Genomic DNA, 16,247 nt, shown 5'->3' with positions numbered 1-16,247 from the left:
CAGATATCTTCAATGAAAATGAATTAAATTCTCTAGTAATTTATCTAATAAATTCACCAAAATGCCGTCATATTTCGAGACTGAGTTTTACCACGACTTGATCGATGATGAAATCGACGCCGAAGTTGATTCTTTTTATGATGAATATTTGACTGATGAATATGTTGATGAGAATGAGTATGAAGAATTGTGTAATGCCGCTAAAGCAAGAACGCCTAAGAATGGAAGGAAAAGAGCTTTTAAATCTAAAAAGTAAGTCAAACTTATTAATTATATGAATGTAATTAAAAGAAAGACACAACATTTCCTAAGAAGAATAAAAACCATCCATCTGATTATAAAATTTATTTAGATTAAAGGAAAGAGAAGACCCATTCGAAAAAGATGATCTAGAATTTTACAAAACTCACAGATTTTCTAAAAGTTCAGTCCGAAGATTGGCCAAGTTATTATTTCCTGGGGAAAAGAAAAATAACCGAGGTCTCCCATTTGATCCGGAACAAGTTGTTTGTACTGCTCTCAAACATTTAGGTTTGTACACTGTACAGCTTTATTTAATCGGCAGATTTTCAAAATCAGATCCTTTTTTGTTACTTTTCTTAAAATACAAGATTTATACCTACTCACTTTCCGATCTATTGAGTCGTAAATGTGGATTTTTTTCTTCAATCTAAAGCAAATTGATTCAACAGCTCGTTATCATTATGTTTGAAATAGGCATACTGAACTTTTGACATCCTACTTGATATTGTATTCTGGTTTTATTTCAGGTGGCGTATCATTCAAGCATTTATACAAGAAAGGCACCAAAGCCACTGGAATGCGTCACTACTACGCTTTTATATCTGCCGTGAACAAGCTGAAAGATGAGTACATCAAATTGCCTTCAGTAGATGAAATGGCTCTAAGTATAAAATCTATCTGGGAAAAGTATCACCTTCTCAATTTTATTGGTGAGTCTAAAGCTGTTTTCAGGGAAACTGTATACTTTAGGTGGAGTATAAAACAGCAAGGATTACTACTTCCATAAAAGCAAAGTTCAACAGATCTAACCATCAGACAAATGAACACTAATATATATAGAGTTATTACACATTTGATATTGAACATTATTTATAAGTTTGCATTGAAATTCTGTAGATATTTAACCCAAAATTACTGAAGTGTTGAATGCTTCATTTGTCAATTGCAACATAGTTCCTTCTCGTCCTATGAGACAATATTTTTAAAATCAAGTAAATTACCTGATTACGGAGATTATATATTAAAATACCTATCTATTGTCAATCTAACGTTATTGATGATCAACAAAAATTGAAAATGTAGATCCCTTATTTAGGATCACTTGGAAGTACACAAATTGATCTGCCTCACAAACCTCGCGGACTTTCTGACGGAGATGTAATGAAGAATTACAAAGCAAAAAAGACGGATGCTACTAAGAATACTCGCTACGCTCTCAATATTAATTTGGCCTCAGGTAACAAAACTTCTCTATAAATAAAATCAATGCTGTATTAGGATTATATTTTCATTTCGATATAGAAATATGACTTTTTCTCGTGGCTTTAATATAAAAATGTTCTTCATTTCCTTACATTTGAAACTTTTAAAGGGGTGTATATTTTACATGGGATCCCCTGCTCAGGGGCCGGGGGGGGGATAAAAAATAAGTGGTTGGAGGTAAAAAAATGAAAAAATTAAGAAAACTGAAAACATTTTTTCCATTTTCCCCCCTTCTTGGTGAAAACCTTTAAAAATGTGTGGTAGGAGGGATAAAATGAATAAAATATAGAGTTCTTTCCATTTCCATTATTATTTTATTATTTTATTTTATTTTTCCATTTTCCCCCTACTTGGTGAGAAAAAACTAGGGGGGGATAAAAAAGAAGAAAAAATTGTAGCAGGGGAAAAAATAAATCTTGTGCAGAATATACACCCTTGAACGACTTAACGAACATTCCATACTTATAGAGTAGCTTCAGTACTAATATTCTTTTTTAAGGGCCGAGCAATATGATCTTCTATGCAACAGTTTCACCTGCCGGTCAGCCCGTTCCTTCTTGGGAAGAAGGGGAACCCAAATCCTACATGGAATCACTTGCTCCGCCTGTTCACTTGCTTGGAGAGCCGGATCAGTCTTTATCCATTACTATTTGTACGCCCTTCAGCCGCTGGGAGAGTACGCAGGTTCTATTTAAATACATTTAGTAGTGATGCTGGCTTCTATTTATTGCTGTAAATCTTGTCACTCTTGGACGTACTTCATTGATTTAGTTACGTTTTTAAGCTTGCGCAAGATTTATGATTTCAAATAGATGTCATATTATACAATATATATACACACTTAACAAATGTACATAAACTTTGATTTTGAAGCTTTTAACAAGTTATAAAACAAAATATAATTACAGTGTATTTGAGCTTTTCTATGGTCCAATAGGTTTGGTACTTAAGTTAACAGCTTCCAATTTGAGGAATTGATTTGGTTTTTACTTTGATAAATAATGCTTTTATTTTTTTTCTAGGACCAAAGAAAAGCTTTGTTTAATCTGAGGCACTCAATGGCACGAAGTGAAATGACCCATAGGAACATATAAACATTTACCTAAAGTTACAGAAACAAGATTATTTTTTTTACAGGGATATCTTGTTTCACTAAAGGCATTTGACCTCAGTGATATTTATTATTTTTCCTGTCCTATGACAATAGATACATTTATACATATATATTTATCATATAACCAAAAGAAAGTAATTTTAATGTACCTTTAAAGTTTTCGGGAAGGTTGTAACTTAGCACAGTAAACACCAACAATATATTATATCTAGATCCTAGACTTTCAGCCTGTTAATGGAAGCATTGAACGTTTCTCATATTAGCTAAAATTGTTTGTAGGGAAGTGGTCATAACATTGCGAATATCAGCGGACAAATAAGGAAAGACCAAGATGATAATTTCAGATTTCAAATTTACAAATCCTCAACTACTAAAATTTTATATTGGATAAATGTTTTAATTTATTAGGACAATTCAATTATGGATGAAAAGATTCCCAAGGCTTAAAAATCCTAATTATAGGATCAATATTATAAAACAAACAATTCAGGTAAAAAAAACTAATTAAGAGGCAATTTCTAATAATTAAAAAAGTATCGCATCAAAATTCAACTGCCTTTGGCGACAAAAAACAGTAAATAGTAATACTGATACACTAACTAGTAAAAAAATATCCTATTATATAAAGTAGTAATACATAAAATATTGAATTTTTACAAACTATGTCAGTCAATCTATGTTGTTTGTTTGTGTTTGTATGTGCTGCGATCTGCTTTTTGATCGAGAGACTCTTAAGATTCTTTAAATTATCAGTCAATTTTATAGTCTACTTCGTCAGTGTGATAGACTGTCGTTATACTCTAGATAATGCAAGGAAAAGCTTACCTATAGATTTAAGTCAGGACAAAACTAGTATATCAAATGTTGTACAAGAAAATAATGAAAACTCTTAAAATCTGAAATATTAAGGCGACCTTAATCCTGCACAATATATCCGTGCTATGGTCTGACCCCTTACCTTCAGAAATAATTGCCAGCTCTCCGCTCCTGGAACCTCTACACACAGTTCATGAGGATATTCCACAGAAATATTTTACGGAAAAAAGCATCCAGGTCAGATATTTGTAATTATTTGAAATATGAAGTCATAACACCGCACTAGAATGGTCCAGCTGTATGCACACAACTTATTACCTAGGTACTCTGAAAAGGTTCACTTTTTTTGCACATAATTTATTCTATTATATAAAGTATCCATAGACACAGTGTTTCGCCCTTTAAGGGCTCATCAGTATAACTCAATTCATCAGAGTTTAGTTAATTATGCTGCACGTGGTGGGGCTTAAACCGGGAACCCTTAGATTACCATGCCAACACCCTATCCATTGCGCCATCAGTATGGTATTTTGACTGAAGATTAAGATTTCGATGACAACAGAAATCATTGAGTCTTCACTTGTAGGGAAGCATCACCTAGATCCTGGGATGGTTTTATGATATCTTATTTTGAGATTTCATCTTTTAGATAATTTTATGATTTTTCTATCCCCTTTTTACATATTTGAGTTCGTAGATGCTAGGTGTGCAGCCGCTGGTATATCTACAAAGTATTTATTTAAAGAACTTTTGTCTAGACTCGAGAGCAGATATTATCCAACTGCCTGCAAGGACAGATGACACGTGATGAAAAACAGGAAAGAGTTGCATCAAAACAAATATAAACATGGAAAAAAAAGGGTACTTAACTCAAAGTTCCTGTTGAACACTGAATTCCTCCCCTATTTTTAAAATTAATTTAAAATTAAGAGGGGGCGTTTCTTATGTTTAACACTTGCGGGGTGCCATCTTTTATTATATAAAGTAGTAAGCGTTTTTTGTCTGTCCCGAAGGATCTCGCTAGCCGCTGAACCGACATTGTTCAACTTTACAGTGAAGCTTCTTATAGGTCCTAGGAAGGTTTTAAACTAATTTTGGGGAGGGTGTCTTCAACCCCCTCCCCCCCAAAAAAATAATTTTTACTCTTTTGAAACTCAAATTTAAAATGGGATGAGGTCGACTTTTCCCCCTACTAACTTAAGTGCCCCTAGAGGCTTCTAGGGGGCGTAGCCGCTAGTAACTTAATATATAACAAGTACACCAAATAAGCTAATAAAACCTCTAGGTAACTATTTTCTTTTTACAGATTCCTTTGTGTATTTGTTTGACTCACTCTCATCGGAAAAAAATTAGGTAAACTTTTTGTTTTTTTTATAATGCAACTTAATAACAGGTATTGGAGCTTACTACTCCAGTTCAGGTTGTCCATCCAACTACCCAACATCAACAACATTACCAGCAACAGCTGCAACCACGCGATTACTACCTGAAAGAAGAACAGCGTGATTACTACAAGAAAGAAGAGCAACGTGATTACTACCAGCCACCACATAATTATTCACTGCAGCATGGTCATCAGCCCCAGCACCCGATACATCAGCCCAGGCCTATCTACACAACATTTCCCTTTCCACCATCCCATCAAAATGTTATTCAGGACTTAGGATAAATTTGTGGATAATTAAAAAGTTTCTTTTATGAGTTTCTTAAAATCCCATTTTCAAATATTTTCTGCTTTACATGATCCAATTCAACTTGATTTTATCAGAAATAAGATTCTGGTAGAATCGAATGAGTATGGAGTAGGTACTGTACTCTTATTATTAACATTAGTACGGGAGTTTTTACTTTTAAGAATTCTCATTTAAAATCCAAAATAAAAAGTTACAATTGTTAGAAAGATTTGTTGTTGCATGATATGTGAATTTTCTTGTTTTGTAAATCGTTAGAATTAGAATGAGAAGGTATAAGATTACGAAATGTATGGATGATATCCCCTTTTTATACTACCATTGTATCTGGAAATCAAACCTGATTGGTTGTTTCATGAAGAGCATTCAGATATAAAATCAGTTATCTTAAATGTGTTTCTTTTTACAATATACATTTGTAAGATATGTATTTAACAAATCTTAAACTGGATTTCAATATTACACCATGTAGTTTTAGAAATTTATACCTACTAGAATTTGTATTTTAAAATCTGTCACTTCATGTAAATATTCCTTTGTATGTTCTATCGAATACTGTTCTTGTCCTCCTAATGATTGTCCACCATACCTATTTGTGAAAAATGTTGAATGTTTCAGATAACATCAATGTCAGAGTGAATAAAAATGAAGACAATATTATTAAATCCAACCCGTCAGTGCCTTAGGTATACACAACAATAGATAACGATTTATAGGCATTAATAATACCATATTAAATTGTTAATATAAGGCATAAGGTTGGTATGATCATCAAGCAAAATAAGTCGAAAATAGAAGACAGCTAAAACATTCGTCTTAAATACCTACTGTGATTTTAGTATGGACACATTATATGTTTATGTATATTTGCATTAATATGAGATTTTTTGTTTTGCCCTTATTCTTTAGTTTTATTTCAGCTACTTTGCCCTTTATCTATTGATTGTATGGTCGTAGACTGCACCAGAGTTTATTTGGTCGTTACACACTCAACTTTTCTACCTCAGCCCACACATACTCAAATAAAGAACAGGAAAGATAACTTTAAAACACCAAGGGAAATTGTGTCCATAAGAGTCGCAGCTTTTGAAGTTAATGATAGGATAGAAATAGAGAATAGTAAAATGTCACATTTAAAAAAGTAAGTTGGTGAAAATTTAAAAAATAAAGTAGATAGAATTTCTAAGAAATTGTAAATATAAATAACAAATCCTTGTTAACTGAAGTATTTTCACGTTGTGAAAAAGTGACATACGTACGGACATAATGTAATTGTAGAATAGCTGCGCTGCTAAAAAGTGAACATTGGAGGGCAACCAAAACTGCTAAACATATAAAAAACAGTTTTATTAATGTGCTATGTTGTTAGCTTTTTTAATTATCCTAGTAATCACAAATAAAAGTTATTTTTAAAAAATCCAGGAAACTATTCGAATAGGAAATGTATCTAAAACAGTGAGAGTGCCTAAAAATCCAGAGCTTGTGCCACGAGATTATCTACCAAAGGAATGGTTGAAAGTAAATTAAAGAAAAGATACGTCGTTTGAATAATTCATACAAATTCTAAATTTCTTTCATTGCATAGCCTAAAAAAAATCAATAGGTAATCCATTCTTTTTTTTTTTATCTAAACTGAATGTAAACTAACCTTCCCCCTAAAAAAATCCAAAACTTACAAACTTACACTCGTAACAGATGAACTACGAATAACGAATAGAATCCCCCCTCGGACCCTCCCCCACCAAAATACATTTAAAATTCGCAAAATATTAATATCTTTCATATTTGCAACCATGAATTAAAATAACAGGATGTTCCTTCACAGACTCTCCATGATCTGAAATGGATCATGCAAAAAGATGTTCTTGGACAGGCAAAATTTCTAGACATTCATAGAATCTTTAAATATCTGTCAATAAAGTTGATATGTTTTCATAAAAAGTTTAGTTTGATTTACCCAATGTTTTACCTAATATTTTAGATTTTTAACAAAAATTAAAAAAAAATCTAAATTCAATTTCTCATATCCCCAAGATTATTTTAACGGGTAAGCTTTTTAAAATCCTTCATGGAGACTTGTTTTACAAAATCATTTCTTTTGGCAGAAGATATGTAACTAGTCATTCATCGAGGTCTAGAAATATAACCTGTTTTGTAGGACGTATTTTTATTGGGTAGACCTGGTCCAAGTAGACGTCTTTTAGCAAAACAGTACCTTCAGCTAACAAACCAGGTAGGTAAAAAGTTGTTTTTGATCAAATAATTATCTATGAAAGCGAAGCTTTACAAGACAAATAATATGACCAACGTATAATTATAGTGGCAGAGCATAATATTTTTAAATTTAAATAAAATGCAGGATCCCCAGCACAGTAATCACCAAAGTGTAAGATTTAGAAATCAACAGGACGCTATCCGTTAATGACGGAACTACGTATGAACTAATCCTAATGAAGAAAAGCTTCTATCTTTGACAAAATCTGCAAAAAAACACAAAGGGGGGGGGGGGGTTTAATGCAACCATCTCGTAATCAGTGAGCAAATGGCACTTACAATTCGAATTTCGATCTGAAATTTTGCATGAGTAATCCTTGGTAGGTCTATTTTCCCTAAATCGAACAAAAAGTTGAAAAAGTAACGGCTAACGGCTCAGCCGTTTAGCCGTTTTTTGGCTATTTTAAGGGCAAATTTGCCATAAATTATGTAGGAATCAACTTTTTGAAACATATTTTTACTTTAAATCATGTGAAATGATACAAAAAAAACATTTTTAGATTTCTAGTACCAGCAACTAGCGGCTAGAATAGTTTGAAAACGTTTTGGGGCAGCATAGAGTATTATGTGAAGATGGGTTTCGTGATGATTTCCCTTGAAAATAGTTTTAAATATGGCTTAACTGCTGAGCCGCCAGCCGTTAGCCGTTACTTTTCCAACTTTTTGTTCAATTTAGGGAAAATATACCTACCAAGGATTACTCATGCAAAATTCCAGATCAAAATACGAATTCTAAGTACCATTTGCTCACTGATTACGAGATGGTTGCATTAACCCCCCCCCCCCTTTATGTAATTTTTACCACTTAGGAAATGGAGTATGTAGCGTTATCGCGTGATACAACAGAATCTGATTTGAAGCAGAGAAGAGAAATAGTTTCTGGAACAGCTCACTATATGGACCAAGCTGCTGTTAAAGCTGCAATGGAAGGTAAGCCTAGCATCCTCAACAAGTTATTTTCTCTTTATCTAGATTGTTGCAAACATTCGACTTTGTATGAGATACTACTTTTTTTGTTTATTCGTTTGTTTGTTTATTACTTTAGATTATAACTAGCGGCTAAGCCTCTAGAGGCCTCTAGGGGCACTTGTGGAGGGGGGAGTCGAATTTGATAACCATATTTCTTATTTTAGATTAAGAAAAATAAAATAAAAGTTTGGGGGGGTGAATTTTTTTTTTTTTTTTAGGGGGGGGGGTTTGCCCTCCCTCATTTTTAATTTTACACGGTTGGACCCTCAAATGTCAAAACTTTATTTTAGTGTTTGGCCAAAATGACTTTGCAATTGTATCTGTAAGTACGTCTAATAACACCCTTTGCTATTTTTAAAATCCTAGAAAATTTTTTTTGCAAGAAAATTGCATAAATTCGCAACCTTTTTTAGAACCACTACATAACTCGAGTTTTAAAACTTTTTATATAAAATCCTTTTTACAAAAAATATCAATAATTACTTAAAATTAAACCTGAAAGAAAAAAAATCTCATTACACGTGTTAATTTGCATGTTTTAGGTCTTTTTTTGAGGAAAGTATAACTTCCACATTTTTGACATTAATTATATTTTTTTAACATTTCAAAGTAAAATATAATAAAACTTAAACGATTTTTCTTGAATTATCAGTTGAAAATTTCATCAAACATGCAATTTAAGTGATGAAAATTTAATAAAATCATTTTTTGAATGTTTAGAATTACCAATTTTCTACATTTAAAACAAAATGTTAACAAAATTTAAAAACATTTTAACATATAACTTCAAAAATCAATAACATTTTATAAAAAGATGTTTCAAAAAATAAATCATTAAAAGGTATTAAAATGCATTTCAAATTACTTAAAATTAAAACGAGAACATCTTTTTACAGTGTATTCTGTGTAATAGAGTTTAAATGACATGATTAGTGAATGAAATATTTCCTAAACTCATTAAGCCTTTTTGTGACTATATTAAAAATAATTTATTTTGTTTTATATTGTTTTTTTATTCAAATATTTGACAAAATTTTCCCTACGTCAATAAAATAAAGTCAGTTTTTTACTGTTTCCAGGTTTTTCTTTATAATTAAAACAATTAAATATAATATAAATCTTCATTATCTTTTATTTGAATTATCATACACATTAAAATGTAAAGTATAAGCTAGAATAGCACTTTTTTTAACGAATATTTTAATGACATTATATCAAAATAATTCCTCTTAAATATCACACAACATATGATTGGGAAGTATAGCCATTTCTTGGAGGTATAATATTTACAAAAATACCATTAATTCTGTTTTTATCAGAAGTTAAAAAAATTGAACAATTCTAAAACAATGGTTGGCTGTCTAGATATTGAGTACACTAAAACTACGGCTCTGTTCTATTGAAATAACGTTGCAAAAAGAGGGGTTCTGAAAGTAATCTACCTAATTATTTTTAAAGAACCAACAAGTACTGTCAGTATCTTTTTTCTTGTAATCTAGCAGACAATCAAATCATAACACAATTTTCATGATAAAATATTCAGGTTTCTACTTCACATTTTAAAAAATATACTGATCAATAAAATGTTCAAAATTTTACTTTGTACTAATTGAAAAAATATGTTGTAATTCTTATTTTAAAGTTACATTTTTATCCCTGACAAAATCATAGACGACTTTTAAAGGCATCTTATCTAAACTTTTTGAAGAAAAACTTAAAAACGTTAATAAAGTATTAAAACTATTTTCTTCGATTTTTCTGAAGTTATTATCGCATTCTATGGGTTTTTTATTATCATTTACTTATATCGAAAGTGCCAAACATTGTACCCTAACTTATTCATTTAATAAAAAACCAAGCGTGTTTAGTTAAAAAAATGTTAAAATTTTTTTTTCGGGGGGGTTATTTTTCATTTTTTGGGGGGGTTGGGGTGTCCCACCCCTCAAGAAAATAGTTATAAACCTTCCCGGGACCTATAAGAAGGTACCCTGTTAAGGAGAACCCGATCGGTTCAGCGGTTAGCGAGATCTTTCGGTACAAACACACAGACAAACAAACATCCTGTTACTTTAGTATAAGGATGGATACTGGGTAGCTCTAAAGGATTAGGGTACAGCAGGTTTGGGTTTTAGGTGGGGGATGGGGGGCTTTAGTGCTCGACAGGCACTTTTTGGGTAAGCATCATTTTATTCTTCATTTTCTCTAGGACGTGTATTGGTTCTGGAGGGTATAGAGAAAGTTGAAAGAAATGTTCTTCCTGTGCTTAACAACCTCCTGGAGAACAGAGAGATGCATCTTGAGGATGGTCGGCTACTTATACCTGCTGCCAGGTTATAGATAGTGACGGTTTCCCTAATAGCACTAGAAAGAAAAAAAACTCCGTCTTATTTCATATTAATCTAATAAAAGAGGGGGGGGGGGGTGCCTACTATGCACTTCAAGAAATGGATAATATTATTTTATGCTAGATATGATAAATTGCTGGCTGAACATGGACAAGAAGTTATGGACAAATGGAGATTAGTCAGAGTTAGTCAAGATTTTAGGTAAGTAAAGATCTTTGAATATTATAAAGGGGGGAGGCGGATGTGCCACTTGTTGAAACCAAAAGTAAAACGCGCATGATCTCCAAAGTTGTATAACGTTTTCTTATTGGTTGAATTAACAACTTTGGGGACTTTCATCGAATTTTGAGTGACTAAACGTTTCAACATCCACTATTTTGCGCTACAGAGGGGATAATTTTGTGTAACCTCATTGGGTATGTACATCAATTTATCGGCCATTGTCTTATCCCTTTAGATCCCTGATGGAGTTGTATGTTATAACTCTAACGAAAACAAATTGTATAGGTACCTACCTGGCCTATTAAATATTTTCCTTTTTTTGTTCAAAAATATATTTTCGTTTACATTTCAGAGTGATTGCACTTGGTTTACCTGTCCCCAAATACACTGGCAGCCCATTGGATCCACCTTTGCGGTCCAGATTCCAGGCCAGGGATGTGCAACACCTGCCATATGGTCAACAGCTGGATATTTTAATGGGAACGGTAAAGTTTTTTTTTTATTAATGATTGCGTTTTTTGATGTTAGAAGGTCCCTAAATAAAATTCTTAGTCTTTATTCATAATATTTTCCCCTTTTTTTTACGAAATATGTTTATTTAGGCACCAAATGTAGACAAAGACATAATCTCGCGCATTCTATCCTTCTCCCACACTCTGTTAACAGAAGAAAGCTCGGCGCTGGGTTTGGCGGATTTTCCTATAGAAAATCTTGTACGCGGCATTTCTATCCTAAATACTGTGCCTCAATTGGAACCTGCGGATTTTCTAAATAGATTCTATCCATATAAATTGTTTTTGCCACAGGAAAGTTGTCATTGAGATTTTTCCAACTAACTTTCTTTTTGTATAGGTAGACAAAAGATTTTTGTACCTAAAAGTTCTTCTTAAATTTTCATTCAATCTTTTTTCAATACCTACCTACCTTTGCTTTGAATTAAAAAAAAGTTTAGAATCGTCATTTGTATTTTATGACAATTGGTAAGCAGGAAGGACAAAGATCGGTAGAGGATACCTTTATGAACTTCCAGCTGACACCCAACACAAAGCCCCAGTCACACTATATGGAGATTGAGAGCATTGCTAGGCACGGATTAACGGATTTGTAAATGTTTTCGTAAGGATTTTTAAAAGCGAAGCTTTTCTATAATTAGGGTAGGTCCGTACGTCCGTCCGTCACAAACGGATAGCTTTTTCCGCTAATTTTAGGCTAATTAAGAATTGTCCTATAGATTTCAAACTTTGATTCCTTTAGTAGTTAGGTACGATTTAGAAAGTGTAGCAACTCTATAATCATAACAAGAATGTCCGTACGTCCATTTTAAACATGTAAATTCTTTTTACTTTTTTAACAACAAATTGTTATGTGATCTAATTATCCGATTGATCTGATTTTTGGTATGTTGATTTCTAGGACAACAAAGTATAATGTTATAAGCAAAGCAACTCTATAATCAAGTCCTAAAAATGTAAGTAACTATGTCCATAAATATTATCCTGTATCAAGCAGTTTTTCAACAAATTTACTTACAATTTTGCTCCGATTCTTATACATTTATATTCTGATTATTCAGTTCTGACACTATATATATAAGTGTTAATGTCCGTTTGTCTTATTGTTTCAGTGCTTCGCTGTTATGGATGTTGTCATCCTTGTTAGCATTAAAATCGAGACTTTAATTTCCTTACAAATTAAATATTATTCTTAGGGTTTCTACAATTTATATTGATGATTTTATATATTTTATTAGAATTAGTAGATAAATATTTTAAGAAGATTAATTTATTGTAAATTGAAAACTGAGTTTATTATTACAAATTTTTAAAATAAAAGTTTCCTTTATGGTATTACTAAGAACAGTACGTAGCTAAAAATTAACGAATATAGACACGCATTATCACATCTACTTACGCCTTAATCCCTTAATCATCAGGTCAAGTGGATCACCCAACAGTGTAGATGTTAGTATCAAGTACAAGGGTGTTGAACATTATATGACTGTAAAAGGTAAACCTACAATATATCTTAGAATTATTCAAGATGGCAGCTTTTATGTTTTTCATAGCATATGACACTTAAACCTTTGTGTGGAGTAAGTATCAAGGGCAAAACTCTAAAGAGTATGAGATAATCGTTAACATACTGCCGCACTTTGGCCGAATATTTCACTTTATGTTTTTGTAATTGGACGATAAAATCATAGAATTTTCATTAAACTAATTCAACACATTATTTTATCGTACAATACTCATTTTTTTCATGTGTAATAATTGGAAGAATAAAAATTCTTCATTTGTTCATTTAAATATTACTTTATCTTTACTTGGCCTATCCATGTACCAACGAAAGTTTCTTTTAAGGTGGTGATAATTTCGGAGAGTCAAATGCCAAGTTTGTGCGGACAGCTTATCACAACTGGCTGCTGGCCGACCTCATGCTGTCCCATTCAGTGGCAGACCTCTGTCTTGTGGGCCCCAGGCATCAATTCTTCATTACATTAACAAAAAAATTGCAACAAAGTAATTCTCTTTTAAGTCAAATACTCTTATTAAGTCAAACTGTTCTAAATTAATACGCGAAAAAAATTAACCACTTTTGTTTTATTTCTCTTTTTTAAAAAATCTAGGGATGGGAAAATAAAGTACCTAGTAAATATGTAAAATGTTGGATGTAGTGTAAGCGTTTGAATAGTAGGTAGAAATATATCTAGAGTGCCTTCAACCAAAAATGGAACAAAGTGATTTAAATACCTTCTTAAACATAACTTGATAAAATCAACAAAAATGCATGAATTGTTATTTATCGCATAGTATTATAGACAGCTTTCCGCGGATATTAAACAGAAAAATTATAAGAATCAAACCAGTTTTGTTAGCCAGGGACTTCGGTTTTTATTTTAATAATTTTTATTTTAACATCCGTGGAAAATTGTCTGTAATAAGATGCTATACATGTTTTTTCTAATCCAGTGGATATACCAGGAAATCTATTCCAGGGTCATATAAATAAAGGATTGATAAATCCCTAGGGGTTGTGGTAAAAGTGCCGTGGTTCAGGAGTTAGCAGATATGCTCGGATATAGAACTGAAACTATTCAACTTTATCAGGTCAGTTTAATCATAAATATAGTACAGGGATAGTACAATAGAAGATGGACTAGATTTTGATTCGTTGGACAGTTTTGAGGATACAAACTTACAAAGATAAGTTTTATATATTAGGTTCTCGAGTATAATGTATTTTATTCAAATTAAGATTCCTTTAAATTTTGATTTTTTATAGGATATGACTGCTCGAGATTTGCTACAGCAAAGAACTACAACTCCAACTGGTGACACGGTTTGGAGGTTGAGCTCTTTGGTAGAAGCTGCGCTCCATGGCAAAATGGCCATTCTTGATGGTTTACATAGAGTACATAAAGGTAAACTTTACAAAACTTCATGATATATAACTATCAAAAAATTAAGCTGAGAAAAACTGTTGTTTATGGCAATTTAAAAAGTTAGTAATCGTCTTTATTACAGTATTACTTTGAATTTTAGGTAGCTTAGCTGTTATTCAACGACTAGTGCAAGACCGAGAGCTTCAGCTTTATGATGGTACTCGTCTCATTTCCAATGAAAGGTTTCAAGCTATTTTGGATGAGCAGAATATTACAGCAAAGGAATGATAATATGTCATATTACGTTCGCTCATGATAGCCGCAGACATTAATGGTTTACAGCTACTGACTGCTTTTGTTTCTTTTAAAAAAAATGAATCCTCAGTTTGTTTATCATTTACTGTATGTATAATATTTATAATATGATTTTAACTTCTTTTTGTTATCTGCCAAACAACATAAATTTTACTATTTAGTAGTTCAATGTCCTTTTTTTATTTAAAATAGTAGGTATTAGCTTCGCTATTTACAGACATAAATGTCCTAGTTGACATATTATAATTGATAAATAGGAACTAGAGGCTAAAGGCGTTTGGAGAATTCATCCAGCATTTAGAATTGTTGCTTTGGCCGACCCTCCTCAGACAGGTTATAGATAGATTGATAGTTTCTTTAAGAAAGTAGAGGGGTTTTAGATTTCTACCATTTAGTGCCCAATCAATAATGTTTTAATGACTAGGTATATTCAAAATATCTGAAAAAAATACTGTAATTCATACTTATTCGCTTAAAACCCGACAAATTGTAAATCACATTTTTATAATTTTGCACATAATTTTGCAAATTATTCTGTCAATTTAGTGCTCACATGGCAAAATTTGTAATATCTACATTCTTCGTCCATGAATGGGAGAGATAAATTTCAAGTTTTTCAATTAAATCACACATTGCCAGAATATTTGGAATACTCATTCCATCTTGAACATAATTACCAAAATACGATAACAGTTATTTCTCTTATCGTATTATAGACAGCTTTCCGTAGATAAAAAAAAAATTTTAAGATTAAAACTAGTTTTGTTAGACCTGAGGAGCAGAAGGCCAATGCTAACAAAACTGGTATTGATTCTATGATTTTTATTTTAATATTCGTGGAAAGTTGGCTGTAATTTGATTATATATGATTTTCAGTTTAACTGAGAACTGGCTCTAATCCAGATGTTAATAATCAGTTGCGAAAACATAATGGGAACATCTATTAAAATATTTAGGAACTGGAAAAGGACAGTGGCTGATACCAGAAATCCTGTCAATGTTTGTGTATCATGATATGAGGAGCTTGAGTAAAATGGAAGAAAGACAAATTCTGTCAGAAATTACCGGAAACTCGACCGAAAGTTTAGATGAAGTGCTTAGGTATAAATAGATTTTTAGCAGAAAAACTTCTTTACATGTCGCGAATTATGTTGGTTTGTTACAGTATTTAAGTTAATCTTTCCAGTTTTAATGTCTATTTAACTTTCCTCTTTTTAATTTCACACTTTTCAGTTTGTCTTGTTTTTAGTAGCAAAGCTACTCTATAATTTGAAATGTTCGTCTGTCTGAAACGTTTAAGGGGAAACGTGTTTTTCACATTATAAATATAAAAGATTTCGTGATTTATTTTAGTTTAATGTTTTTTTATAAAACTGCTCTATAGTTCGTTTTTTCTGGATGTCTATCCAAAAATTTTGAGCTTCGCTACTTATGGATGTTGTCATCCTTGTTTCTATATAAAAAAGAACGAGATACTCTAAATTGACTATATACAGTAAGAGATATAAGTTTTCCGGAATTTTAATGTAGGGAGTAGATTTGAAATCTGCATCAAATTTTAAGGATTTTTTATAAAATTCGTTTTTTGTAAAATTCTTTATCTAAAAGCGGAA

General features: G+C 31.9%; 2 protein-coding genes across 2 annotated transcripts in view; both read left to right on the top strand.

The window, feature by feature from the left end:
• Positions 1 to 5,105, top strand: LOC145318634 (uncharacterized). Its single transcript, XM_080160032.1, has 10 exons — positions 1 to 252; positions 353 to 531; positions 771 to 953; positions 1,340 to 1,480; positions 2,006 to 2,190; positions 2,529 to 2,592; positions 3,031 to 3,110; positions 3,530 to 3,673; positions 4,195 to 4,255; positions 4,831 to 5,105. The coding sequence occupies exons 1-10, from the start codon at positions 62 to 64 to the stop codon at positions 5,103 to 5,105; spliced, it is 1,503 nt and encodes a 500-aa protein (XP_080016158.1). The 5' UTR covers positions 1 to 61.
• A 619-nt stretch (positions 5,106 to 5,724) lies between these two features.
• The window catches only part of c12.2 (von Willebrand factor A domain-containing protein c12.2), a 59,979-nt gene continuing 49,456 nt past the window's right edge, over positions 5,725 to 16,247 (top strand). The window contains exons 1-18 of the mRNA XM_080160031.1: positions 5,725 to 5,813; positions 6,085 to 6,164; positions 6,554 to 6,635; positions 6,940 to 7,000; positions 7,286 to 7,360; positions 8,211 to 8,331; positions 10,577 to 10,700; positions 10,839 to 10,916; positions 11,290 to 11,422; positions 11,540 to 11,747; positions 11,930 to 12,023; positions 12,871 to 12,944; positions 13,298 to 13,415; positions 13,966 to 14,044; positions 14,220 to 14,358; positions 14,480 to 14,604; positions 14,895 to 14,967; positions 15,591 to 15,735. Of these exons, the coding sequence (XP_080016157.1) occupies positions 5,773 to 5,813; positions 6,085 to 6,164; positions 6,554 to 6,635; positions 6,940 to 7,000; positions 7,286 to 7,360; positions 8,211 to 8,331; positions 10,577 to 10,700; positions 10,839 to 10,916; positions 11,290 to 11,422; positions 11,540 to 11,747; positions 11,930 to 12,023; positions 12,871 to 12,944; positions 13,298 to 13,415; positions 13,966 to 14,044; positions 14,220 to 14,358; positions 14,480 to 14,604; positions 14,895 to 14,967; positions 15,591 to 15,735 (1,850 nt within the window). The 5' untranslated portion in view covers positions 5,725 to 5,772. The remainder of the gene's footprint in view (positions 5,814 to 6,084; positions 6,165 to 6,553; positions 6,636 to 6,939; positions 7,001 to 7,285; positions 7,361 to 8,210; positions 8,332 to 10,576; positions 10,701 to 10,838; positions 10,917 to 11,289; positions 11,423 to 11,539; positions 11,748 to 11,929; positions 12,024 to 12,870; positions 12,945 to 13,297; positions 13,416 to 13,965; positions 14,045 to 14,219; positions 14,359 to 14,479; positions 14,605 to 14,894; positions 14,968 to 15,590; positions 15,736 to 16,247) is intronic.

This window comes from Acartia tonsa, chromosome 5, assembly GCF_053477335.1.
Source record: "Acartia tonsa isolate MP-2025a chromosome 5, ASM5347733v1, whole genome shotgun sequence".
In the NCBI taxonomy this organism is placed as follows: domain Eukaryota; kingdom Metazoa; phylum Arthropoda; class Copepoda; order Calanoida; family Acartiidae; genus Acartia; species Acartia tonsa.
This window is presented reverse-complemented; position numbering and strand designations above follow the sequence as displayed.